Source organism: Trichosurus vulpecula, chromosome 8 (assembly GCF_011100635.1).
Source record: "Trichosurus vulpecula isolate mTriVul1 chromosome 8, mTriVul1.pri, whole genome shotgun sequence".
Taxonomy (NCBI): domain Eukaryota; kingdom Metazoa; phylum Chordata; class Mammalia; order Diprotodontia; family Phalangeridae; genus Trichosurus; species Trichosurus vulpecula.
The window spans coordinates 260,024,607-260,046,213 of NC_050580.1; the positions used below are offsets into that span (position 1 = coordinate 260,024,607).

General features: G+C 35.7%; 1 protein-coding gene across 3 annotated transcripts in view; it reads right to left on the bottom strand.

Annotated features, from left to right (window-relative positions):
• Positions 1–21,607, bottom strand: part of NOVA1 (NOVA alternative splicing regulator 1) — a 161,738-nt gene that overhangs the window by 24,820 nt on the left and 115,311 nt on the right. For all 3 annotated transcript variants that reach the window (XM_036735515.1, XM_036735516.1, XM_036735517.1), the window contains one exon: positions 14,193–14,359. In XM_036735515.1, the coding sequence (XP_036591410.1) occupies positions 14,193–14,359 (167 nt within the window). The remainder of the gene's footprint in view (positions 1–14,192; positions 14,360–21,607) is intronic.

Below are 21,607 nucleotides of genomic sequence, written 5' to 3' on the forward strand. Positions count from 1 at the left end.
AATTTACTTTTACTTTGGCTTTTAGTTTCAGCTTTTAGTTAACAAAAACCTAAAACCTAAAACAGAAACCTAAAATTGGAAACTTTTTTAACAAGCCACCATGACCTACTCCACTGTAAATTTACAAAGTCCAGCTTCCACTTAAATGGGCATTCACTGCTGCTTGGAAATCCTTTTGTTCAGCTTTTGTTGTTCCTTATCACACTAGCCACAATGGTTATTTCAAAACTTTCCCACTCTCCTCAAGTTTCCAATCTTGTCTCCCTCTCAGTTACTTTTAGAAAATGACCTAGCCTATTCCTTTACAGAACTGAAGACTATCTCTGCATGACCTCCTTCACCTTCTAATCTCATCACCTTATATTTCTATCTCTACAACCATTCATTTTCTTTTTTGGGCCAAATCCCAGAAGAAGAGGTACTTTTTCCACTAAAATTAAACATAGCAGGTGTGCCCTGGAGCCTCTCCATTATTCTTTCTCTCTCCTGTATATTAAAAATCTCTTTCCAATCTCATCCTGTTTTCAAACACAGATTTCTCTCTTAAGGAACAACCAAAAAATTCTTCCCCTAAACCCATGACTGATCCTCTTAACCTTTCTATCCACCTTACTTTTTTTTCAATTCCAAAATATTTAAATGAATAGACAACAATAACTGTCTCATTTCCCCATTATGCAGAACTCCAAAAACTCCCTAAAATTTGGCTTCCAAATATTCCTATGAATCTAAATAACCTTCTTAAAAGACTCCAATGACATCCTTCTTGGTGTAATCCTTTTTTTCCTCCTCAAATCTCATTCTCTTTGATCTTTCTGTAGCTTTTTATACTCTTTACCACCCCGCCCCCCCACTTAAAACTATCTTTGTTCTACCTCCATACCATTATACTTGGGTTTTCTCTTAGTTCCTTAACTGCTTATTTCCTTTTCTTCCTTCCACATGTCATGTGTGTATTTTCCAGAGTTCAGAAGTTTTCCCTCCTCTTTTCTTTCCCTCCCCATATCCTTTCCCTTGATGCACTCATTTACCTGATTTCAACCCTAACTACTACCTAGTTAATTCTCAAATTTATATCACTAATTCCAAACTCTCACACCGGCACCTCCAATTGACAACTCCATTTGAGTATTCTGCTGATAGCCTGAGTAGCAATATAATCTATTCTGTCCTTGAAAGTGGATTCTTCAATAGGTCAAGGAGCTTGGCAAAAATCTAGAACATATTAAAAATGATTATGAATCAACATGATTTTTAAAGAAAAAGTCATACTAAACTCATTTCCTTTTCTGACAGGGTTATTGCATGAAAATATTAGGGAAAACTTTAAGTATAGCACACTTGAACTTCAGCAAAAACTTGACAATGTCTTTAACAATATCGTTTTGGACAAGCATATAAAGATGTAGGCTGGACAAAAATATAGTTAACTAGATTGCAAATTAATTGAAAGAGCAGAACAACACAGTATTAATTACTGTGACAAAGTCAACCTGAAAGTAGCTTTCATAGAACTTTACTATGCCAAAAAGCTTATCGGCTTACCTTAGTCTCTGTTCTTCTAAACATTTGCTATCAATGATTTGAATGAAGGTGCATGACATTCTTTGCAAATTGTAAATAAAATATACTATCTTGAGGCAGACAGAAAGCATTACTGTAACCATATATGCTAGAATTATGGGTAACCCTAATAAGATTAAACCTAATAGGCATAAAGGCAAAGTCCTATACTTGGGGTCAAATAAAAATTTGCGAAGGAATAGGATGAAGGTGAAGGTCTCACAAATGGCTGTGTTAAAAAGATCTGGGGATTTCGATGACTAGAAAACTCAATATAAGTCAACAATGGGACACAGCAGCCCAAAATGCTAACCCTATTTTATATTCGCATGGCTCTTTGAACTCCTCATTGTGGATATTTCCTCTAATGATATAGATCACAGGCCATCCATCCCTGACCATACAGGGTGATTCTTGTCCATGTTTTCCCCTAAACTCCCCATGGGCAGGGTTGGAGGGAATCTTCTTTACATTCTTTTGACGTTGTGTTGATATCAATACAGGGTATGGGCTGTCTGTTAGTTATTTCTCACTCTCAATACATGACTGGCACATCTCTTTTTTCTTCTCAATCATATAGTCCTCTCATTTATAGGTAATGTAATTAAGTAATATGATTTTACCTAAGTATTTAAATGCATCTGTAATCAATCTATCAACACACTTATTTAAGTCTTTCTGTGTCAGGCAATGTGTCCCTCCAACAACAAAGATTACAATCCATCTATGCCTCCCAACTCGTGAGACTCTTCTATATGTTCTCCCATATCTTTTCCACAGAAGTGTAAGCAACATGTTGTGGGCCTTCTTCAGTTTTTCCTGACATCATGAAACCAGTGCAATACAAAGGTTCTCCATCAGTTACCTCTTTTCCTTGCCACATGCCTAGCCCTTTTTCTTTTTTTATGATATATTTCTTTGATGGCCTGCCTTTACTTTCTTTTTGGGGGGTTGGGGGTGGAACATAGCTTGTTATTGGTTATATGTCACAGCTCACTTAGATCAAAAATGTGTCTCAACGTTGCCATCAGAGGATGGATCTTTATTTTTAATTCTTCAAAAGTGTCAGTTTCCATGTCATAAAAAAAAAAAAACACAGGCACAGTATTGGAATTGAAAAGATTAGACCTATGTTTTTGGGAAAAGCTTGGGATCATTAAAGGAGCTCTGCAATTTTCCAAAAACAATTCAGCTCATGTTCCTCTTGCTTAATTCTGGGTCCAATTCGTTGTCCATTTGCACTGTTTGTCCTAGACAAATCACTAAAATATAGAGTTTAACTCAGAGATCAGTCTGACACTGTGGTCTTGGATTGTCACTTTAGCTTTCTAAGACCAGTTATCTCATGTGTAAAAAAGAGGAGCTTTCATTACATGACTGCAAACATCCTTCCTAGCTTTAAACCTATGATCAATAACCTCATTGGTGATGTATGCTAGATGTAATCTTAAATATAATCTTAGGCTACATTGGTAGAAACCGGGAGTGGGAAAGCCCTCCTGCAGAAGTAAGATTTGAGCTGAATTAAAAGAAGTAAAGGAAGACAGAGGTAAGAAAGGTATGCATTCCAGATATGGGGGACATTCAGTGAAAAGGCGTTAGAGTAGTATGCAAGCAACAGCAAGTAGGCCAATATGGATAGATTGTAAAATACACAGAAGTGTGTAAAGTGTCAGAGGACTGGAAATATAGGAAGAAGTCAGGTTGTAAAGGATTTTAAATGACAAACAGAGCTATCTGATATCTGATCCTGGAGGTAACAGGGAACCTCTGGAGTTTATTGAGTAAGGGGAGTCTACAGAAGTAGGACTGACATGGTCAGACCTGCACTTTAGGAAAACCATTTTTATAGCTGAGTTAAAGCTGGAGAGGAAAACGTGAAGCAGGTAGACTAATCAGACATGAGGTGATGAGGGCCTACACAGGATGGTGGCAGTATTGGAGGAGAAAAGGAGCCACAGACAAAAGATGTGAAAGTAGAAATGACAACATCTGGTAACAAACTAGATACTAGGAGTGGGTGCAAGGGAGAAGAGTCAGGAATGACTCCAAGCCGCAAGCCAGAGAGCCTGTGTCACTAGGAGGATGCTAGTGCCCTGAATAGTCATAGGAAAGCTGGGAGAACAAAGGGTTTGGGGTGAAAGATGAAGGGTTCTGTTTTGGAAATGTTGAATTGGAGATGCCTATAAGACATGCAGTCTGAGATGACCAAGAGGCAGATGGTGATGTGGGAATGAAGGTCAGAGTGAAAAGAGGATTGGATGTATAGGTGTAGAAATCATCAGCATAGAAACCATAGTTGAACCCACAGGAATAGATGGGATCACCAACTGAGCTGGCATAGAAGAAAAACTGAAGAGGGCCCAGGACAAAGCTTGGTGAGTAGTATGACCTGGATGAAGAGCCAATAAATAAGAGTGAGAAAGAGCAATTAGACAGGGAAGAAGGAGAACCAGGAGAGAATATTATCCTGAAAACCCAGAAAGCCATGAATGTCCATGACAAGAGCATCCGACACTGAGGACTGAGAAACGACCATTTGTTAGATCTGGCATGTCTTGAAAGGTTTCCCACCTTTTTATGTGAAACAGGAGCGAGAGAAGAATGTAATGTGATTATGAGCAGTGGGGATAGAGCTGTAAAATGAGGAGGGAAGAGGGAACTCTCAACGAATGTGAAACATGAGGTAAGGTCCTCAGCTGAGAAGGTAGGTGCAGGGAGGCTTGAAAAGGGATGAGAATACTTGGGTCAGCCATTATGCTGTGGTTAGAAAACTGATTGTGGAGGTACAAAAGGACTGCCCTGCTTTAAGGAGGGCCTAGTTGAGACAACGTAGCATATATTTCTAGTAGACCCAGTCAACATGGTTTTGTCAAAGGGACTAAAGTCCTTTTCAGGATAGCGTACATCGGATGTAGTTCATTAAAAGAGCAAGAGAGGGAAGAGAGGAGGGCGTATCCAGTATTGGGATTCTGGTTTAAGAAAGAACGGAGAGGTAGAGGGATTGAAGGTCATGGTGAAGATGAAGAATACATTAAGAGGTTAGGGAAAGATGGAATTAAAAAAAGGTTATGATCAAAGAGAGGAATTTTGGAGTTCATGAACATGGAAATGATACAACTACAAATGATGGTATAACCATCTTTTGTATGGCTGAGGTGAGCTGGTGTGGGTCATGAGAATTAAGGAGCAAGAAGAACTGGCAGGTTAGAATATCTGAGGTAGCACAAATCTGTATGCTGAAATCTCTTATGATAGTATTAAACTTATTAAGGAAAGAAGAAGCATGTCCTGGGGATCCCCAGATAATGGCCACCAGGATCTGTAGTGGGCAATAACTTTGAATAGTGTGCACCTCAATGTAGGGGAGAAAGCTGAGGGATGCTAGTAGAGAGAGATTCTGTAAGGGGCAATGGGGACTCAGAAGTATTCCCACTCCTTAATGACTTGCAAACCAGACAGTACGACAAAATATAACCAGTACTGGAAAAGTGGGCCAAGGATACAGTGTCATCAGGACAGAATCAGCTCTTAGTGAGTTGTAGAAGATGGAAGAAGAAAGGAAAAGATTAAGATGAAAGCAAGTTTGTTAACTATGAAGCATTCTGAGCAGAGCATAGTAGAAGGGGCAGGTAGATCTGGGGATTATTAGTGGGGTAGGGTTGGGGAGAATGGGATCAAAGGAACAGGCAATTGGGGATGGGGAAAGTAGGTACTTGAGGATTTAGAATCACCGTGATGGGGTATGCTAACCACCAAAGAACAGAACCCGGCTGAGAATCTGTGATTGGAAAGAGGTCCACTGAAGGAGGCAGGTGATTAGACTGTTCAAGGTTCTCTCTCTAGAACCAACCTCATAGTAGGTTGTAGTGGTATGTCTTGTCTTATGAAGCCCCCAAAACCTACCTCACATTAGGTAGGAGCATATCTTCATTTGGCCTGGGTAATATGGTCAGGAGGCAGGAGGTGGGATTGGAAGGTGGATTTGGTCAAGGGATGACCTCTTAAACCCCAGAGAAGGCACAAGTGTAAAGACTGGATTCTTGGCTAATGTAGGGATTGCTGGGAAGGTCCTGTAAGGAAGGCATAATCCAGAGGTGACTGGCTAGATCTCATTCAAACATCAGTTGCAGAAACTGAGGATATGAACTTTGAGAAAGAAAAAAAAAACTTGGGGATATGAGTATGCATGATAACTGTTTTAAGGTTTTAAGGCTGTCATATGCGAGAAGAATTAGACTTGAGCACCTAAAGCATAACTGGGAAGAAATGGTCAAAATTCCTGCAAGAGACGTTATGGCTCATCACAAGATAAAACTTGCTAACAATTAAAGGTGTCTAACAATGGGACAGCCTGTTTTGAGAGGTACTCAGTACTTACTGTTGTAGCTCTTGGAATAGAGACTTTGTTGTAGATACTGTAGAAGGAGCTCCTGCTTGTATGTATACATACATGTATATATATGTAACTTGATAAAACAAACAAAAACATTAAAGTCCCTTCCAATTTTACCATTCTGTGATTTTCTTCAACACCACTAGTTTATACTTAAAGATTTTCATGACTTGTGATGTCATTAATGGAGGCACTCTTTCCACCGGTATGGAAAACATCCCAGCCGTACTTTTAAATTGTGTAATTATGGTTCTTTTCTTTTTGTAAAAACAACAAAAAAAGTTCCACAAAACAATAAAGAACCTATCCAATGTGAAGAAACCTATCCAATGGGAAGAGGGCTTTTTCTGGGTCTTTTGGCATTTTTTAGATAAAAATGCAACACTCAGGCTACCAGTCTATTGTTTATTATTCAAACATGACTGTCTCACCAGTTTGTTCATATATGTTCTTTTTCCGTTAGTGTCATCATTTGTACAAGTTTACAGCCTTGTGCCCACTGTGTATCTTTTCATCAGCTTTTAGGTCACCAGTCATTATAATTCTTCTGACATCACAGGACTTCATGATTTGAAGCCAAAGAGCATCACTGACAGAAAATTCAGGTTTTAAATATGGGCTTTAATGGCAAGGAGCAGCTCTGGGTCACTGAACATGATCCACTCCTTTCGTTTAATTCTTGGCTTAGACTACTAATCATTTGCAGAACCTTCCCAAGTTATGTATATGGAGAGACCAGCTCAAAAGAGTTAACACTAGAACCATATTTCAAAAATTATTTATAGATTTTTTCATATTTCTTGCCTTTCCTATATGGATGCTTAGGCCTCCTATGTCTTTGAGAAAATGCTTATTAGGGCTACAAGGCCAGATTCAATAAAGTACAGCGTTATCCTTAAATTAAAGTATCAGGAAAAATTCTGTCAAAACTGAACACCTTCCTATTTGGATTTTGTGGAGAATAAGTAGCCTTCACGAAACTGGCAAACGTGTTGATGAGCTTATGCATCATTAATTTATGTTTTGCTTAATTTTGATATTCAGAAGATCACTGAAAAATGTTATTTCCACAGTCATGTTTATCATAAAATCTCACCTTAACAGGAAATAGAGGTATCTTTTTGTAAATTATAAATGTCTTTAGGGCTGTGTTTTGTTCTACTCAACCAACTGTTTTGTTTTTTTAAATTGACAAGCAAGACATGCTAGGATCCCATATTTACTATACTTGTCACCTGTGTGACTGTGAAGATGGTCGGACGTAGGGGAAAAAAATCTGTGAAAGTCAGTCTCTTCTCTGCTTATATGTTCACTAAATATACCCTTGGTGCATCCCATTCTCATAAAGATTTTTTAGTGAACAAAAATTATTCATTTAGGTTGGTAGTTGTTAATATTTTCTTGGTCACATTTTCTGGTAATAAAATCTTTTTCTTTTTGTAGAATCTTTCCTTCTTTAAGGTATCTTGAAAAATCAATTTCTGAGTATTCTCCCCCACCCCACCTCCACCACTCAGACATAGGGCAGGCTTTATTTCAATACAGAGAAAATACTCTCCACCAACCCAAATAAACCATAAAAGACTCACAGTAGCCCATAAATAGTTGACATAATTTTTCGTCCCTTTCTGGTGAGTCTCACCTTCAACACAGACACCTATAAAAGCCTCTGGCTTTATGGCATACCCCTAGGGAATTAGACTCCTCCTGGAAGGAAACAAAATCTGAATAACTCACAAAATCCGAATAACTTACAATAGTAACAGCGAGTAAAATCCAAGTTTTGTTCCTCTGTACCATGTCTTAGTCCATTATTTATCCTCCAGGTCCAGGGCCAAGGGTGCCATCTTCTACTCCTCTAGCAGTTTAGGCTTCAGAAATTTCCTTGACTCTTCTGGAAGCCTGAGATTCAAAAACTCTCACTGCTTATTCCTTAGTACCATTAAAATTGTGTTGCCTCCAGGACAAATTTATTTTGTAGGTATTCGATCAAGTTCAGCAACTCTTCACCTCATCTTATAAATGCCACTGGCCAGTAATTAGATATTAAGAGGCTGGAGTCCAAATTTGATGTTTTCACTATTGTTGCTACTAAGATGAAATCACCACAGAAACATGGGCAGATTGTCCTGTTTTTTGTTATCCCCCTATTTGCTCTCAGGATGATACGGCACATTTTATCCTAAGAGCTTTCGTTATTTTGTGTGTTGTGCTGCTCACAATTTTCCATCTTCTCCCTTGCAAATGAACTTATATTCTAAACAAGTGTTTATTATGATCTTTGTCTCACCACTGGCAACTCTGGTAAGAAGACTGTGGCCATCAACTTAAGCATTTGATGATCTGTACACAGAGAGCTGATGTCTAATAACTTCCATAGCAATAACCAACTGTTTCCTATCTCTTGAGATGGTCAATTTATTTCTACTTTTTAAAAAGATATTTGATTTTCTTCATGTTCAATGCATTTCAAGAATATTCATGAAATAAAGACATGAGAAACCTGAGTTGTCCACAAGCCTTACTATGATAATTTCTGAATAATTAACCAAATCTTTCAAAATATTTTTTATCGTCCTCCCTTGTGCCTACCTCTAAATCAAGTCACTAGTTTCCAAAGTATATAGTGACTCAGTTTGGGATAAATTTAACAAGTTCTTTATAAAACATCCCCATTTTTGAATTCCCTGCAATAGATGTTGGCATATAAGCTGAAATTTTTGTATGGTAGAATTATCATTGCCCTTAGGTGCATGGTCTTACATTTCTCTGCAACTTTTTAACTGATTTGAAAGTTTCATTCATAGTGAAAATGCCAACATAAACATGGTTTAGAGCCTTCAGTAGCATGTCCACTTGCTGGTTCTTAACAAAGAGCAGTTAATATTTGTAACTGGTCTAAAAACTGTGAGTCTTATGACCATTCTGACATTGCTGCTATTCCTGTACAAGAGAGGGTTAGATAGCACTGAGATCCCATTTTGTATTTTTATCCATTTCCCAGACTGCTGTGATCAAAAGCAGCCACTACTTTAATCTTCCTCTTAAAGCACTTTCACCATGGCTTTCATTGCCTATTGAAGGGTTCCCTCAAAAGGCTAATCACAACTTTTAAGAGTAGTTTTTGGTTCACAGGTCAAACTCTTTAGCCTCACATTTAAGCTTCTGTTCATGATTTCATTTTATCTCTTCCACGATATATCCTCCACTACAGAAAAGGTGGTCTTTCTCATTGTCTAGCAAACCTGACATGATATGGTTAATAGAGCCTATATATGGTCAAAGAGAGTCTATTTGATGTTACTAGATTTGGATTCAAATCCTGATTCTGAGACTCAGGATTTTTATTACTTTGGGCCAATTGTTTTATCACTCCTGGGACTCAATTTTCTCATTTGCAAAATGAGAGGGTTAGATTAGATGACCTCTAAGTTTCTGTCTAGTTTTAGAACCTATGCCTTTTTCATATAGTTCTATTTGACTTCTGTCTTTGCCACAGAGCAGCTGGCAAGCCATTTAACCTTTTAGGGTTTTAATTTTCCTATCTGTTAAATCAAGGAGTTGGACTAGACAATCTCTAAGGTAACTTTCAGCTGTAACATTTTATGATACATTCCTAACCTCTCCTTCATGTAATGCTGGATTGTTCCCTTCCCTCCATCCATCCAATTCCTACCTATCCTGTGAAATCTACTTCAGATTCACAAAAAAAGTCTCAGCTAACTAGCCCGTTTGCTCTTTTCCCTTCTTTTACCCACTTTAGAACTCATTAAGTCACTTAAAAATATTGCCTTGCTAAAATTTTATTTCAACTGTTTCTTTGTCTCAGACAAAAAAAATATCTGGAATATAGAACCGAGGCATGCACTTCATTTATATCTTCCTAGTCACCTAGTACAGTTTTATGTGCTTAGTAATTCTCATTTTATATTTGCTGAGTCAATGAATCAAGTGTTCTAAAGTTGCTGTTGATTTTTTTTCTTTTTGTGGAACGTGACCTGTGATTTGATTAGCATAGAGAAATTTTAGTGAGGAAAACTCCCTCCATGCAGTGCAACTTATATCCTATGGCACGGAGAGGTTAAGTATCTTGGCTAGGGCTCACAAAGGCTGTATATGTCAGAGCGGGAACCTAAAATCTAGTCTTTCAGACTTAAGAGATCATCTTTCTAATGTAACCTCTATGCCATGCTGCCTCTCTAAGGTTAAAGGTAATAAATCTTAAAAATTAAAATTGAAATGTCATCCATGCTATTCTATTGCATTATAATAATGCCAATTTGGCAAAAATAATATTTTTTCCAGGAGAACTTATGTACAATATAATTCTGCCTGGGTTAGCTGGATTTAAATCAGATGGCCTGTGATGATTAAGCAAAAAAAATCTGACATTTTAATTTGACTTTTTTTAAGCACAAGAGAATAAAAAAGCCAACATTTTAGACATTTCCTAAAGCAGAGTCTTTGATAAATGCTGATCAGAATCAAGGGCTAAATGGTTCACGGAAGCTGCAATCAGAAGTGGGACAAATTACTTCTGTACTAGAGACTCCACCACATTGCTGTGCTCAAAGATTTGCATAAATAGTCTGTGTGATGTAAAAAACTAGGACTTGTATGAGAGATAATGCCTACATGAACAGTATTTAAAGAGGCAGATCCTATCTGGTTAACTTAAACTCAGTCTCTTATTATACTTCAATAAAACAACACATTTTAGGGTATATTCATATTAAAGGATATGATATAAAATTGTGTTATGGATCTTTTAAAGATAATGTTATTTTACAAAGTCAAACTGTTTACTAAAGTCCAAATTATTTGGGTAATATAGAAGCAAAACATTATTTTGGGGAAAAAATGGAGAGATATCATCTGGATCTTAAACCCAACATTTGAAACTTCATTTTTGGAAGCATCTGTTCTTTATGGAAAGCTTTTAACTTCAGCATTTTAAAGCACTTGTTTCTTATTATATTAAATATCTTACTAGACTTAGGAGTAAAACAAAAAGTATTCTACAAAGAACTTTAGATAAATGCTTTAAAAATCATGTCAGATCTGAGCATGTAAGTTTTTAGCCCAAAGCAAACAAGAAAAAAAAGCTGTGATTAATTCCTAAGGATGTAAGATTTTAAGAAACAGAACTTTTCTGACAAGAGACTCTTAAATAGATCTCTATCTTAACTATAAAACATTATATAATTTACCTATGTATTTTAAAGTCTAAGAAGCAGAGTTGCTTTTTAAAGTTCTGGATCTACAAATAAATATATGAATAGTATTCCTTTAAAGTGTTCACTAATTTAAATTTACATAAATGAAGTGATGTTTAGAAAATAGTTAATGGTATCGACAGAGAACTTGAAGATATATTTTAACATGCTGTTACCTTTAAAGTCCGTAAATTTTCAATTCAGAATTATATAACTTGAAACCTTGGAGGAGCCTAAAAGATCATCTAGTCCAGTCCCCTCATTTTACTAATGAAGAACCCTAGGCACAGAAAGGTTAAGTTGTTGTTGCAGCTACCCCAAATCATAAGGTTGGTGTTACAACCAGGATTAGAATTTCCCTACCTCCTACCCCCACTTCCAATTTAGTTCTTTTTCTACTGCATCATGCTGCCTCTACTAACAAAACTGATACATTCTCCAGCCTCCTTCCTTAATTTTGACCACTCTTTTGTTATGCTGCTTCTTCTTAAGGAGAACAGGGTATGTAAGGGACAAATTAACTTCAAATGTGCCACTTTCAAATGTTAAGGATACATTTCTCATGGAAGAATTATTATGATCTTGAATTGTCTGGGCAATTCAAAGTTTGTAAAAAGGTACTAAGAAACCTTTTCTCCCCTCTATATTGCTATAATTTTTTTTTCTACGCAGTTCCATAGAACTTAAAAGTCATGTTATAATTTATACATTTTTAACATGGCACTTAAATTCTAAATATGTTACAACTAGTTAAAAATAAAAATTTTGGTAAATGCTCTAAATTGGAGCTGTTTCTTGACTAAGTTTTTAGGTAATCCTTACAAATATTTGCTGTAATTTACATAGCCTTTCTCCACAAGTCTTGGAATAAATTCAAATCTGCATTAAAAAAGTTTACTTTAATTCTGGCAAAATATATACACTACAAATAAAAACAAGCCAAACTTTCTTTACTATTACTAGTTGGCATAATTTGCTTCTGGCTCTGGATATATGGCTGTCTATAAACTTTATGTGGATGTACATAAATAAGATTACCAAAACTTATGCAGTGATATTTGTGGCATTTTTCCATGAACAAGCTGCCAATAATCAGACTTTTCATCTTACTAACTGCATTTTATTGCTTTCAAAATTTAGATCTTTTTCTAACACCACCATCATCCCATCTACTGCAAGGAGAGAGAGAGAGAGACAGAGAGAGAGAGAGAGAGAGAGAGAGAGAGAGAGACAGAGAGAGAGAGAGAGAGAGAGACAGAGAGAGAGAGAGACAGAGACAGAGAAAGAGACAGAGACAGAGACAGAGAGACAGACAGAGACAGAGAGGTTGAGGGTAGGGTGTTAGGGCAGAAACTCCATTGACCCTATGTCTGTGGGATGCTCCAAAAAGTCCTACTCCCTTGGTGGTTTTTACTTACAAATTTCTACAGAGGTCCCCTGATATCTGTGATATCTGTAACTATGCTGGGCAAGCTGATACTTATTTCCATGGTATTAATCTTTAAAATTATTTTTATGCCAATAATGTTTTTTTTTTCACAATTTCTGAATATGCATCATAATTAAAGCTATGCAGAAAATGGTAAAAAGGATAACAGAAAGAGCCAATATTGTTTACTGTTGTCGAGTTTGCAAAAATCCAATATTAACACACACATACACTCAATTTTATCAATTTATAGAGACTGAATTTTAGGTAATGTATAAACATATACTGTAGAATTTTACATTAGAATTAATATGAAATAAAATATATATTATACTATAAAATTGACTATATACTTTCTATAAAATGCTAGGGATTCTGAATTACTATTTAGTGAATATTATTCTATAATTAGGAAATTAGTTTACCATATTTACATCAAAGTAATAAAATATATTTACATACATAGATTTTAATATTAATAAACACAATAGACTTAAATATTTTTAACATTATCACTCAGGTTAAAAAATACAAATTTAATAAGTACTTCTTGGTAATGCACTATACTAACTAGGCAAAATATGGCTATTTTGATTAATTATATATGGTATTTACATATAATATATGTATGCGTATATGCCTATACACACATACATACCTATATACATACACACAGGATCATAAGAATAAATTAAATAACTAGGTCAATCAGTGAAATAACAATGACCTTTCCACTAGGACACACTATCGCATCCATATACTGCTCACAACTTAAAAGTACCTAAACTAACAAGTCTGAAATACAGATCAATATTTCACTACTATTATACAATGTTAAATATATTTACAAATTAAATACAGCTTACAGCAAGATTTTTACCATATATAAGTATATAGGATTTTCTAAATTAAATCAGTCATCCTCAATATATTAAAAATTAACCAATTAAATTTTTGCTCACAAAAAATCCCTCTCATAAAAATAAACATTGAGTCATCTTGTATATAATAACTATATAGTTACATAGAACAAAATGCTATATTAAAAAACCACAATACTTGTTATGTATGTGAATTTGCTAATGCTTGTATGAGTAGGTATAAAAAATGTTGAATATGACAAGTGAATCAGCAAACTAGAACACAGGCAAAAAACAAAAACAAAAAACAAAAACTATCGTGTAGGCTCCAACTATAATTTTTAACAAGAGAGTACTGGGAAATCAAATCTACAGGTGTTATTCTTCTTCATGTTTTGATTTTTTTTCCATAGCTGATGAAAAAAATGAGTCATGCATTTTTAAATGAATATAAAATCCTACAACTTAACTAGATGTGTCAATGGACAATATATAAGTTTCTATTGAAAAAATGCATGGGTTTACTCCTTGATATGGTAGTTCGTACACTTTAGGAGCGGGGCAAACAACTGTACAGAACAAAGGTGGTTATGGTGACATTTTTTTAAGCCAAAAAATTACATAAAAGTTATATTTAAAATTAATGGTTTACAAGACAACCCTTTATTTAAAAGGCATTTGTACTAAGTTGCTAATGTTTTTCTTTCATTTCCCAACCAAACACTCACTTGTTTGATGCGGTCTGGATTAACTGTGGTCTGAGGTTGCAGAATACTGACTGGTTCTGTCTTGGCCACATTTTGGGGCATTTCTCGAATTTTTTCAGCAATGAAGCCATGAACTGCATTTAGTGCTTCAACTGTTCCCTGGATCAAACACACCCGTTCTGTAGTGCCTGCGGAGAAAAAAATAATATTCAGAAAAATTTTCTTGTATTGTTTTGAAAATCAGGTAGCTAGGTATCTACTTAGCTAAGAACAGCAAAAAATAAGTTGGATGGACTGATATGAATAATGTCCTTTTTGTAACTCCAATTTATGTATTTAGTTCATTTAGTACAATGTTAAGGTGTAGGCAAGGTCTATTTTACATTCATTTTGTTCCTCCTTTCCTCCTCACTTCTGTACGGGAAAATAATAAGCACAATTTAAGTCACTCAGGAATATCCTGGTCAAAAGCAGATGCCACTCAGGACACCTAATTGTGGGTCAATATAAAGGTATTGGATTCAGAGAAGCCTATCATATCCCTCTGTCAGTCAACAAGAATTTATTGTCTACTAGGTGCCAGGCACTATGCCGAGCACTGGGGATAAAAAAGAAAGGCAGGTAAAGAAACAAAAAACCAAAACAAATAAAACTAGTCCGTGCTCTCAAGGAGCTCACAGCCTAACGGAGGAAGCAACATGCAAACATCTATGTTGTAAACAAGCTGCACGCAGGATAAATTGGAGATATTCAGTAGAGGACAATTGGCAAATAATTCCTGTAAAAAGTGAGATTTTAGCTGGGACCTGAAGAAAGCCAGGGAAGCCAAGTATTGAGAGAATTCCAAGAACGGAAGACAACCAGAGAAAATGTACAGCTGGAAGATGCAAGGAACAGCAAGGAGGCTATTATCACTAGATCGAAGAGATTATTAGGATGCCTGGAAAGGGAGGAGGAGGAGGCCAAGTGATGAAGGTCTTTGAATTCTAACCATAGCCCTTTAAATCTTTCTCCAAATACCAAGGAAGCATATGCAGTACACTTAGGGGTGGGCGAACAAAGAATCTAGCAAATCATTCCCTGATATTGTGGACCTGAGGGGGTTTCTCTGGACTTGGCTAGGATGTTCACTGGATAAGAAACATAGTTCTCTTCTAGGTTTATACTTGAAGCCTTTTCAGTTTAGTTGTACCTGCCAATGCTTGTGCTCTGCTGGTAGTGAGTATAAGAACTCTGAGTCACCTCAATGTAACATGATGAGTCATCAGTTTAAGGCTTTGATAGTAATATGATCAGACCCACAAAAATATTTAACTAATGGTTTTCCCTAGAATTTCTGGTTTTAAGTATTATAAATCAAACTTTTGCTGGCTGCCATTAAAGGAAAAAATTAGGCAACTAGGATTAAAAATATTAAATACAATTTTTGGAGGGAAGTTATTACTGCAATGTAAAAATGTACATGTTATAATTAGTTAATGAAACTCACTAGAAAGATGGGCTACAAGTTTTCAAATATTAAATATTTCAAATATTAGACTTTCTACTACTCATAGATATGATCTAGAAACACAGAAAAAGTATCTTTTTTAATGGGCTGCCATAGACCTTTACCAAGGAGGAAAGATACTTCTACTTTAGACAAAGAGCAAATACAGTAGTTCTGAATGAAATTCCCTAAGCAAAACCCTACTCTTTCACAAATCCAAATATCAGCAACACTGTGATACACACACACACACACACACACACACACACACACACACGCACACAGTCATTTTAGTACCATGCTATTGATAATTTTCAATACCACTACTATTAATTTTCTGGAGTTAATCAGCAAAAAATGAAGTTATTTGTGTACCTATTATCAATTTTATCTGTTCATTAGATTTGTACATAGCATTTTACTGTACGAAGTTAAAATTTGATCAATATATTACAACCATGAGAAGCAGCATGATATAGTAGCATAGTGAAGTACAGAGAGTCAGACTCAAGTGTAAGAAGAGCTGGGTTTTAAGTCCCACTTTTGATACATACTGGCTATGTGACCCTAAACTTCAGTCAAGTTCTAGACAATTCTCTAAGATGTTATATTTCAGAGAAGGTGCTGACTTAAAAGTGAAAGAAGGAGTTTCTTCACCTAGAATGTCCATTATCTATTTTTATTATATGTACTTCTATTAATAACATCATATACTCCTATTGTAGCTATTATCTCATTTATTACGGATCTTATTTCCTCCTTAACTATACAAATCTGGGCGCTTAGAAGGCACTCAAATATCTGTAATGGGTTAATAAAAAATTCTAGGATTTTTCTTGATAACCACAAAAATTCTGAATGTGAATTTTTTACGATTAAAATTTTTCATTCATGTTTTATGAAATCAAGTTATATGGATCTGTGTTTTAACTTCTGAAGATAATTTCCACAGTTTCTTTAAAAATAGCTTTTGCTTCTTAGAGAGAATGCCATTTCATTGCAGAAAAGAAGAAAAGTCATTCATTTCACTTACATATACTAGATTCTGATAAAGATGAATGAAATAGGAAAGTTGACTCAGTGCCTAGATGATGTAGGTAGTGATTCACTTTAAATGTAAGTATAAGACAAATACACATATGGCCTACTAGGGAGTTACAGACAAGGATTCCAGTTAATCACACTGAGCTCACTGACTCTAAATGTGCACAAATGAGTGAATGCATACTATTACAGGGATATTACATGTCATCATATGTATGCGATATATATATATATATATATATATTCTATATAGTCACATAAATGTAGTGGATTCTGAAGTTCACATTTCATTTTATGTAAATGATATCCTACCTTTATGAAAGAAATTTAAAATATTACAAATTTAAGAACAGCATTATAGAACCTTCAAATTCAGAACTACTTGCAAATACAAGAACATTTCATTATATAACACTATCTACTTTGTAGAATAGCAAATATAATGTATAAATCTATGAGCTATATATAGTAAGGAGGCTCCTATCTAGCAAGTCTCATTACGTTATAGTTACATGCCTTAAAATGATTTAAAATTTTAATTTGCTTTACCTTTAATTTCTGGCCAGTATTTCTTATTATTCCCAGACTAATTGTATATTTATAAGTATAGGACTACAGAAAACGCCATCGTTTTATACTATATAGTTATCTGATAAAATCCAAAAAATTAAAATAGCTTTTAAAAATTTTCATTTTTTTCCCAAATTCATATGCAAATTTTTATTAGTTCAGGTCAAAGGTTATTTGCTACTCACTCATCTCTTACATTGAAAAAATTCCAAGAAACTCTTAAAAATGTTTATATAAATTGTATATTTGAAACCAGAAACTGTGAATATATGTACACACACACACATATATATGTGTGTGTATATATATATATATAAAAATTTAATAGTAACATAAAAGATTTCCCCAACAGCTATTAAAGTATGACTAAAGTATATCATTCTTTCATCTCTAGAAAGTTTCTGCTCTTACAAGTAAGGAAGAAGAATCAAAAGTATTAGTATACCCATGGAGACAGATCATTTTCATTTACTTAAAAAACTGAACAAATCAAGATCGTTAGAAATGAAAATAGACTATTTTATAGCATGGCCTATTATGAAACATTTTAACAAAAAACAATGATTCTTTTTATTACTGTACGTGGAAAATTGTCCAATATAATGTAGGTTTGAGATTTTAATATACTTTTTTCTCTCTCCTGACCAGCCTTTTCTTTCTCAGTGTTAACTCCTGTGGTTCTTGTGTAAAATGATCCCATTCCAAAGGAATGCTCTAGGGAGTCTTTACAAGGATGTATTTATTAATTGTCCACTAAATGACAAGACGGGATGGGGATTGATCAGGGCAACAACTGTTCTCCTCCAGGTCAGCAGACAACATAAAACATAGATCACGTTACACTTGCGCTTCTGGAGCCAAACATGAAGTGCACTTAACAGGGATATGTACTGTCAAAACAGGGAAAGGAAACCAATCAAACCTAAACAGAAAATTTCATCAATCTTGGCACGGACCTACTAAAAAGATCTTTACAACCTCTGTTGTTTTAGCAACTGCATCTTAATATGATACATAGCATGTCAGACATCAGATGGGATTCCACTGTTTTTCACTCTGTATAGACCAGAGCAAAGTAAATGAAAATCACTGAACCATGAAGAAATTCAATTGTGTAAAAATAAACTTCACACAGTGTATGAGAGAGAACTTGGAGATAGTTCACAATTGCAACATATTTTCTTTGAGGATGAAATTATCTCATTTTCATGAAGACTACCATAAAAAGAAAAAAAAACATAGGGATTGCACATCTACCACTGGGAATCGCTTTTTAGTCTTAGAAGAGATGCTGTCATATTATTCCACTGAATTCTAATGGCATTTTACTTACAGCATCGAGTAAAACAATTTATATGAGGGAGTTACGTAAAAGCAAAACTGCCAGGGATAAGCCAACCTGCGTAACAAAAACGAACCATTAAATCATTGCTGTTGGTGAGGTTTTTTTTTGGTGGGGGGAGAAGGGACCATTTAAAAAGCTTTTAGGTTCCATTAGTGTCTAAAATAAACTGCAAGTTATTTATCATTTTTAGTTAACGGTAGCTTTTATTATCTGCAGTGGACTATTAACCAATTTTCTTTTTGTATTGTATAATCTGAAGATATCCTTGAAGCAAATCTTTAATTAAAAAAAATTAAAGAAAAAATAAAAAATGGCAAGGAGAGATTAAGATCTCTTTGCATGTACCATAATGTATGATGATTTGTATTTTTGAATTCTGCAAATTCAAATATGTTTCTATTTTCTATTTCTATAAAGGTTAGCTTTAAAATGGATCAGAAAAAGGGGCCTGGAAAACTCCATGTTTTACAAAAACATTGCAGACCTTATTTAAAGTGAACATAAGACAATACAGAGGTATATGGTTATGGGATTGCTGTTTCAAATACAGGAAACAGACCTGCAGCTTCTTTGGGATAGGCAAGCAGATCCACAATTGTTCCATTAGCTAGTGAACTCCTTTAATAGCGACGATTGTCTCTTATCTTTCTTTGTATCCCTAGAGCTTAGTATCGTCTCTCCTCCCACTTAGTAGGCATGTAAATCAATACTGGTTGACTTGTGGTTGTTCGTAGCCTATACTCTGAAGAGAACAGCTTGGGGCACAAAGCAGTTCAGTGACTTGCTTAGGGTCCCACAGACAATACGCATCAGAGATGGGATTTAAACCCCAAAAACTGATTGCTAAAAATTTGGTGTTTAAAAATATCTATCAAATTATTTTAAAAATCAAGAAATACATTCTTCACATTAATGGTATCCTTTTAACGTATACAGGCAGCTAAGTGCTACAGTGGATACAGCACTGGGCTTAGAGTCAGGGAGATTCATCTTTCTGAGTTCATAGTTGGTCTCAAACACTTACTAGCTGTGTGAGCCTAGATCTGTTTATTAACCCTGTTTGCCTCAGTTTCCTCATCTGTAACATAAGCTGGAGAAGGAAATGGAAAACCACTCCAGTATCTCTGCCAAGAAAACCCCAAATGAGGTCATGACGAATTAGACAAAACTGAAACAAATGAACTTCTCTTTAAGGCTCAGTTTTTAGCAAGGTAAGACTTAAGTAGTAAAAAGCTTTGCTACCTTTGTTCTACAAAAATTAATCTGAACACTAGATGGGGTGATAATCCCTGAGTGAACCATAACATCAATTTAAATTGGGGTCCCAAGAAACATTTTTAAGAATTACCTTTGCTTGAGTACATTAAAAAATAGCTCAGAAACTCTTAATATCAAGCAAACTCCTTCACTTCATGTCCCCTCAGTTCCTGTATCTTGTAATTTAGGAGCTAATAGGTAATGTGGGGTTTTTTTTTGGTTTGTTTCTTTGTTTGTTCTACTTACAGTTAGAAATAAAGCAAACAGCTAGCACAGATAATTATCTTCAGAACTCTGGCTTCAAAAGACTGATGACTCTGAGGCTTGCTTCCTTAGCCACTGACCTTTCCACTTTTTCTCCACACAGCCCATAGTTTTATCAGCAGCTAATCCTCAACCAGCTGAATAACTCATCTTCACCCTACAGCAGTCATTTTCAAAATGGATGCAGAAATTCGCCCCTTTTTACAATCCCCCTATGCTTTTTAAAAACAATCTATGCCAGTATTCATTAAGATGTTATAACAAATATCACATGCATAAAATTACATTAATTATTACTATGTTCCAGTCACAGGAATAGAGATATAGAGATATCAGGACTGCGTAAAATCATCTAAGCCCACGCCACCTCCCACCCCCCACCACCTGCTTCTTTTTTTAAAATTGAGAGAAAAAAACGAATTCCAGAGAATTTAAGTGCCTTGTCCACGGAACAGAGTTGGGTTCACACATAGGTCTTCCTACTCCAAACCCATAAGAATTCTTTCTGCTGCACTGAACTGACTTGGAGAATGTTTCCTTACTGGTGAGTTCCCTATACCAACACAAACTGGACCCTGTACAGGTCCAGTTCTATACTGAAGAGAAGGTGCAGTCCTGCATCATTAGAGGAAATCCCTAGACATGGAATCCCCACCCACTCTGATTTAAAATTCTACATATCATTATTTAAGGTCAATACTACTTCCTCCACGAAGCCATTCCTGACTCCTCCTGCCCACAGAGATCTCTTCCATATCACTCTTAACTCTTCTATAACACACAGTCGGCACGACCTAATTTTGTACTTAAGTTGTCTCATACTAGTATCTCTGGGGCAACTAGATGGCGCAGTAAATAGCATGCTGGGCCTGAAGTCAGGAAGACCTTGGAATCAAAGCTGGCCTCAGACACTTACTAGCTGCACGCCCACAGGCAAGTCACTCAAACCTCTACTTGCCTCAGTTTATTTATCTGTAAAATGATGATAACAGCATCTACCTCAGGGAAGCTGTGAGGATCAAATGATCTAATAACTGGAAAGTGCTCAGTACAGTGCCTGGCACACGGTAAGGGCTGTATAGATGTTAGCTGCTGTTGTTAGTCTCATGTGCCGTGGTCCTCTCTTGAAAACTGTAATATAAATCAGTGACTGTGTGCAAATTCAGTCTTTCACGGAGTTTTAGGTCTTTGAAAACACCCCCCAAACATTTCCCATAGAGAAGTCTGACACTAGAACGCTGGTTTCTTAGGATCCCTTCAGCCTTTGCGTCCCCAGGCCCTGCAGTGGCTGCAGGGGAACAAATTATGTCCAAATTACCATACCAACTTCATTTTCTTAATTAAGAGTATTGTTTTTATCAGGTGCATTTTCTAGTTCTATACTGATCTTCAAGTACTATCTCCCCAGAGTAGATTTGTTCCAAGTTCCTTCTTATTTTGCTTTTATTTCCCAGTTACCTGAGGGCT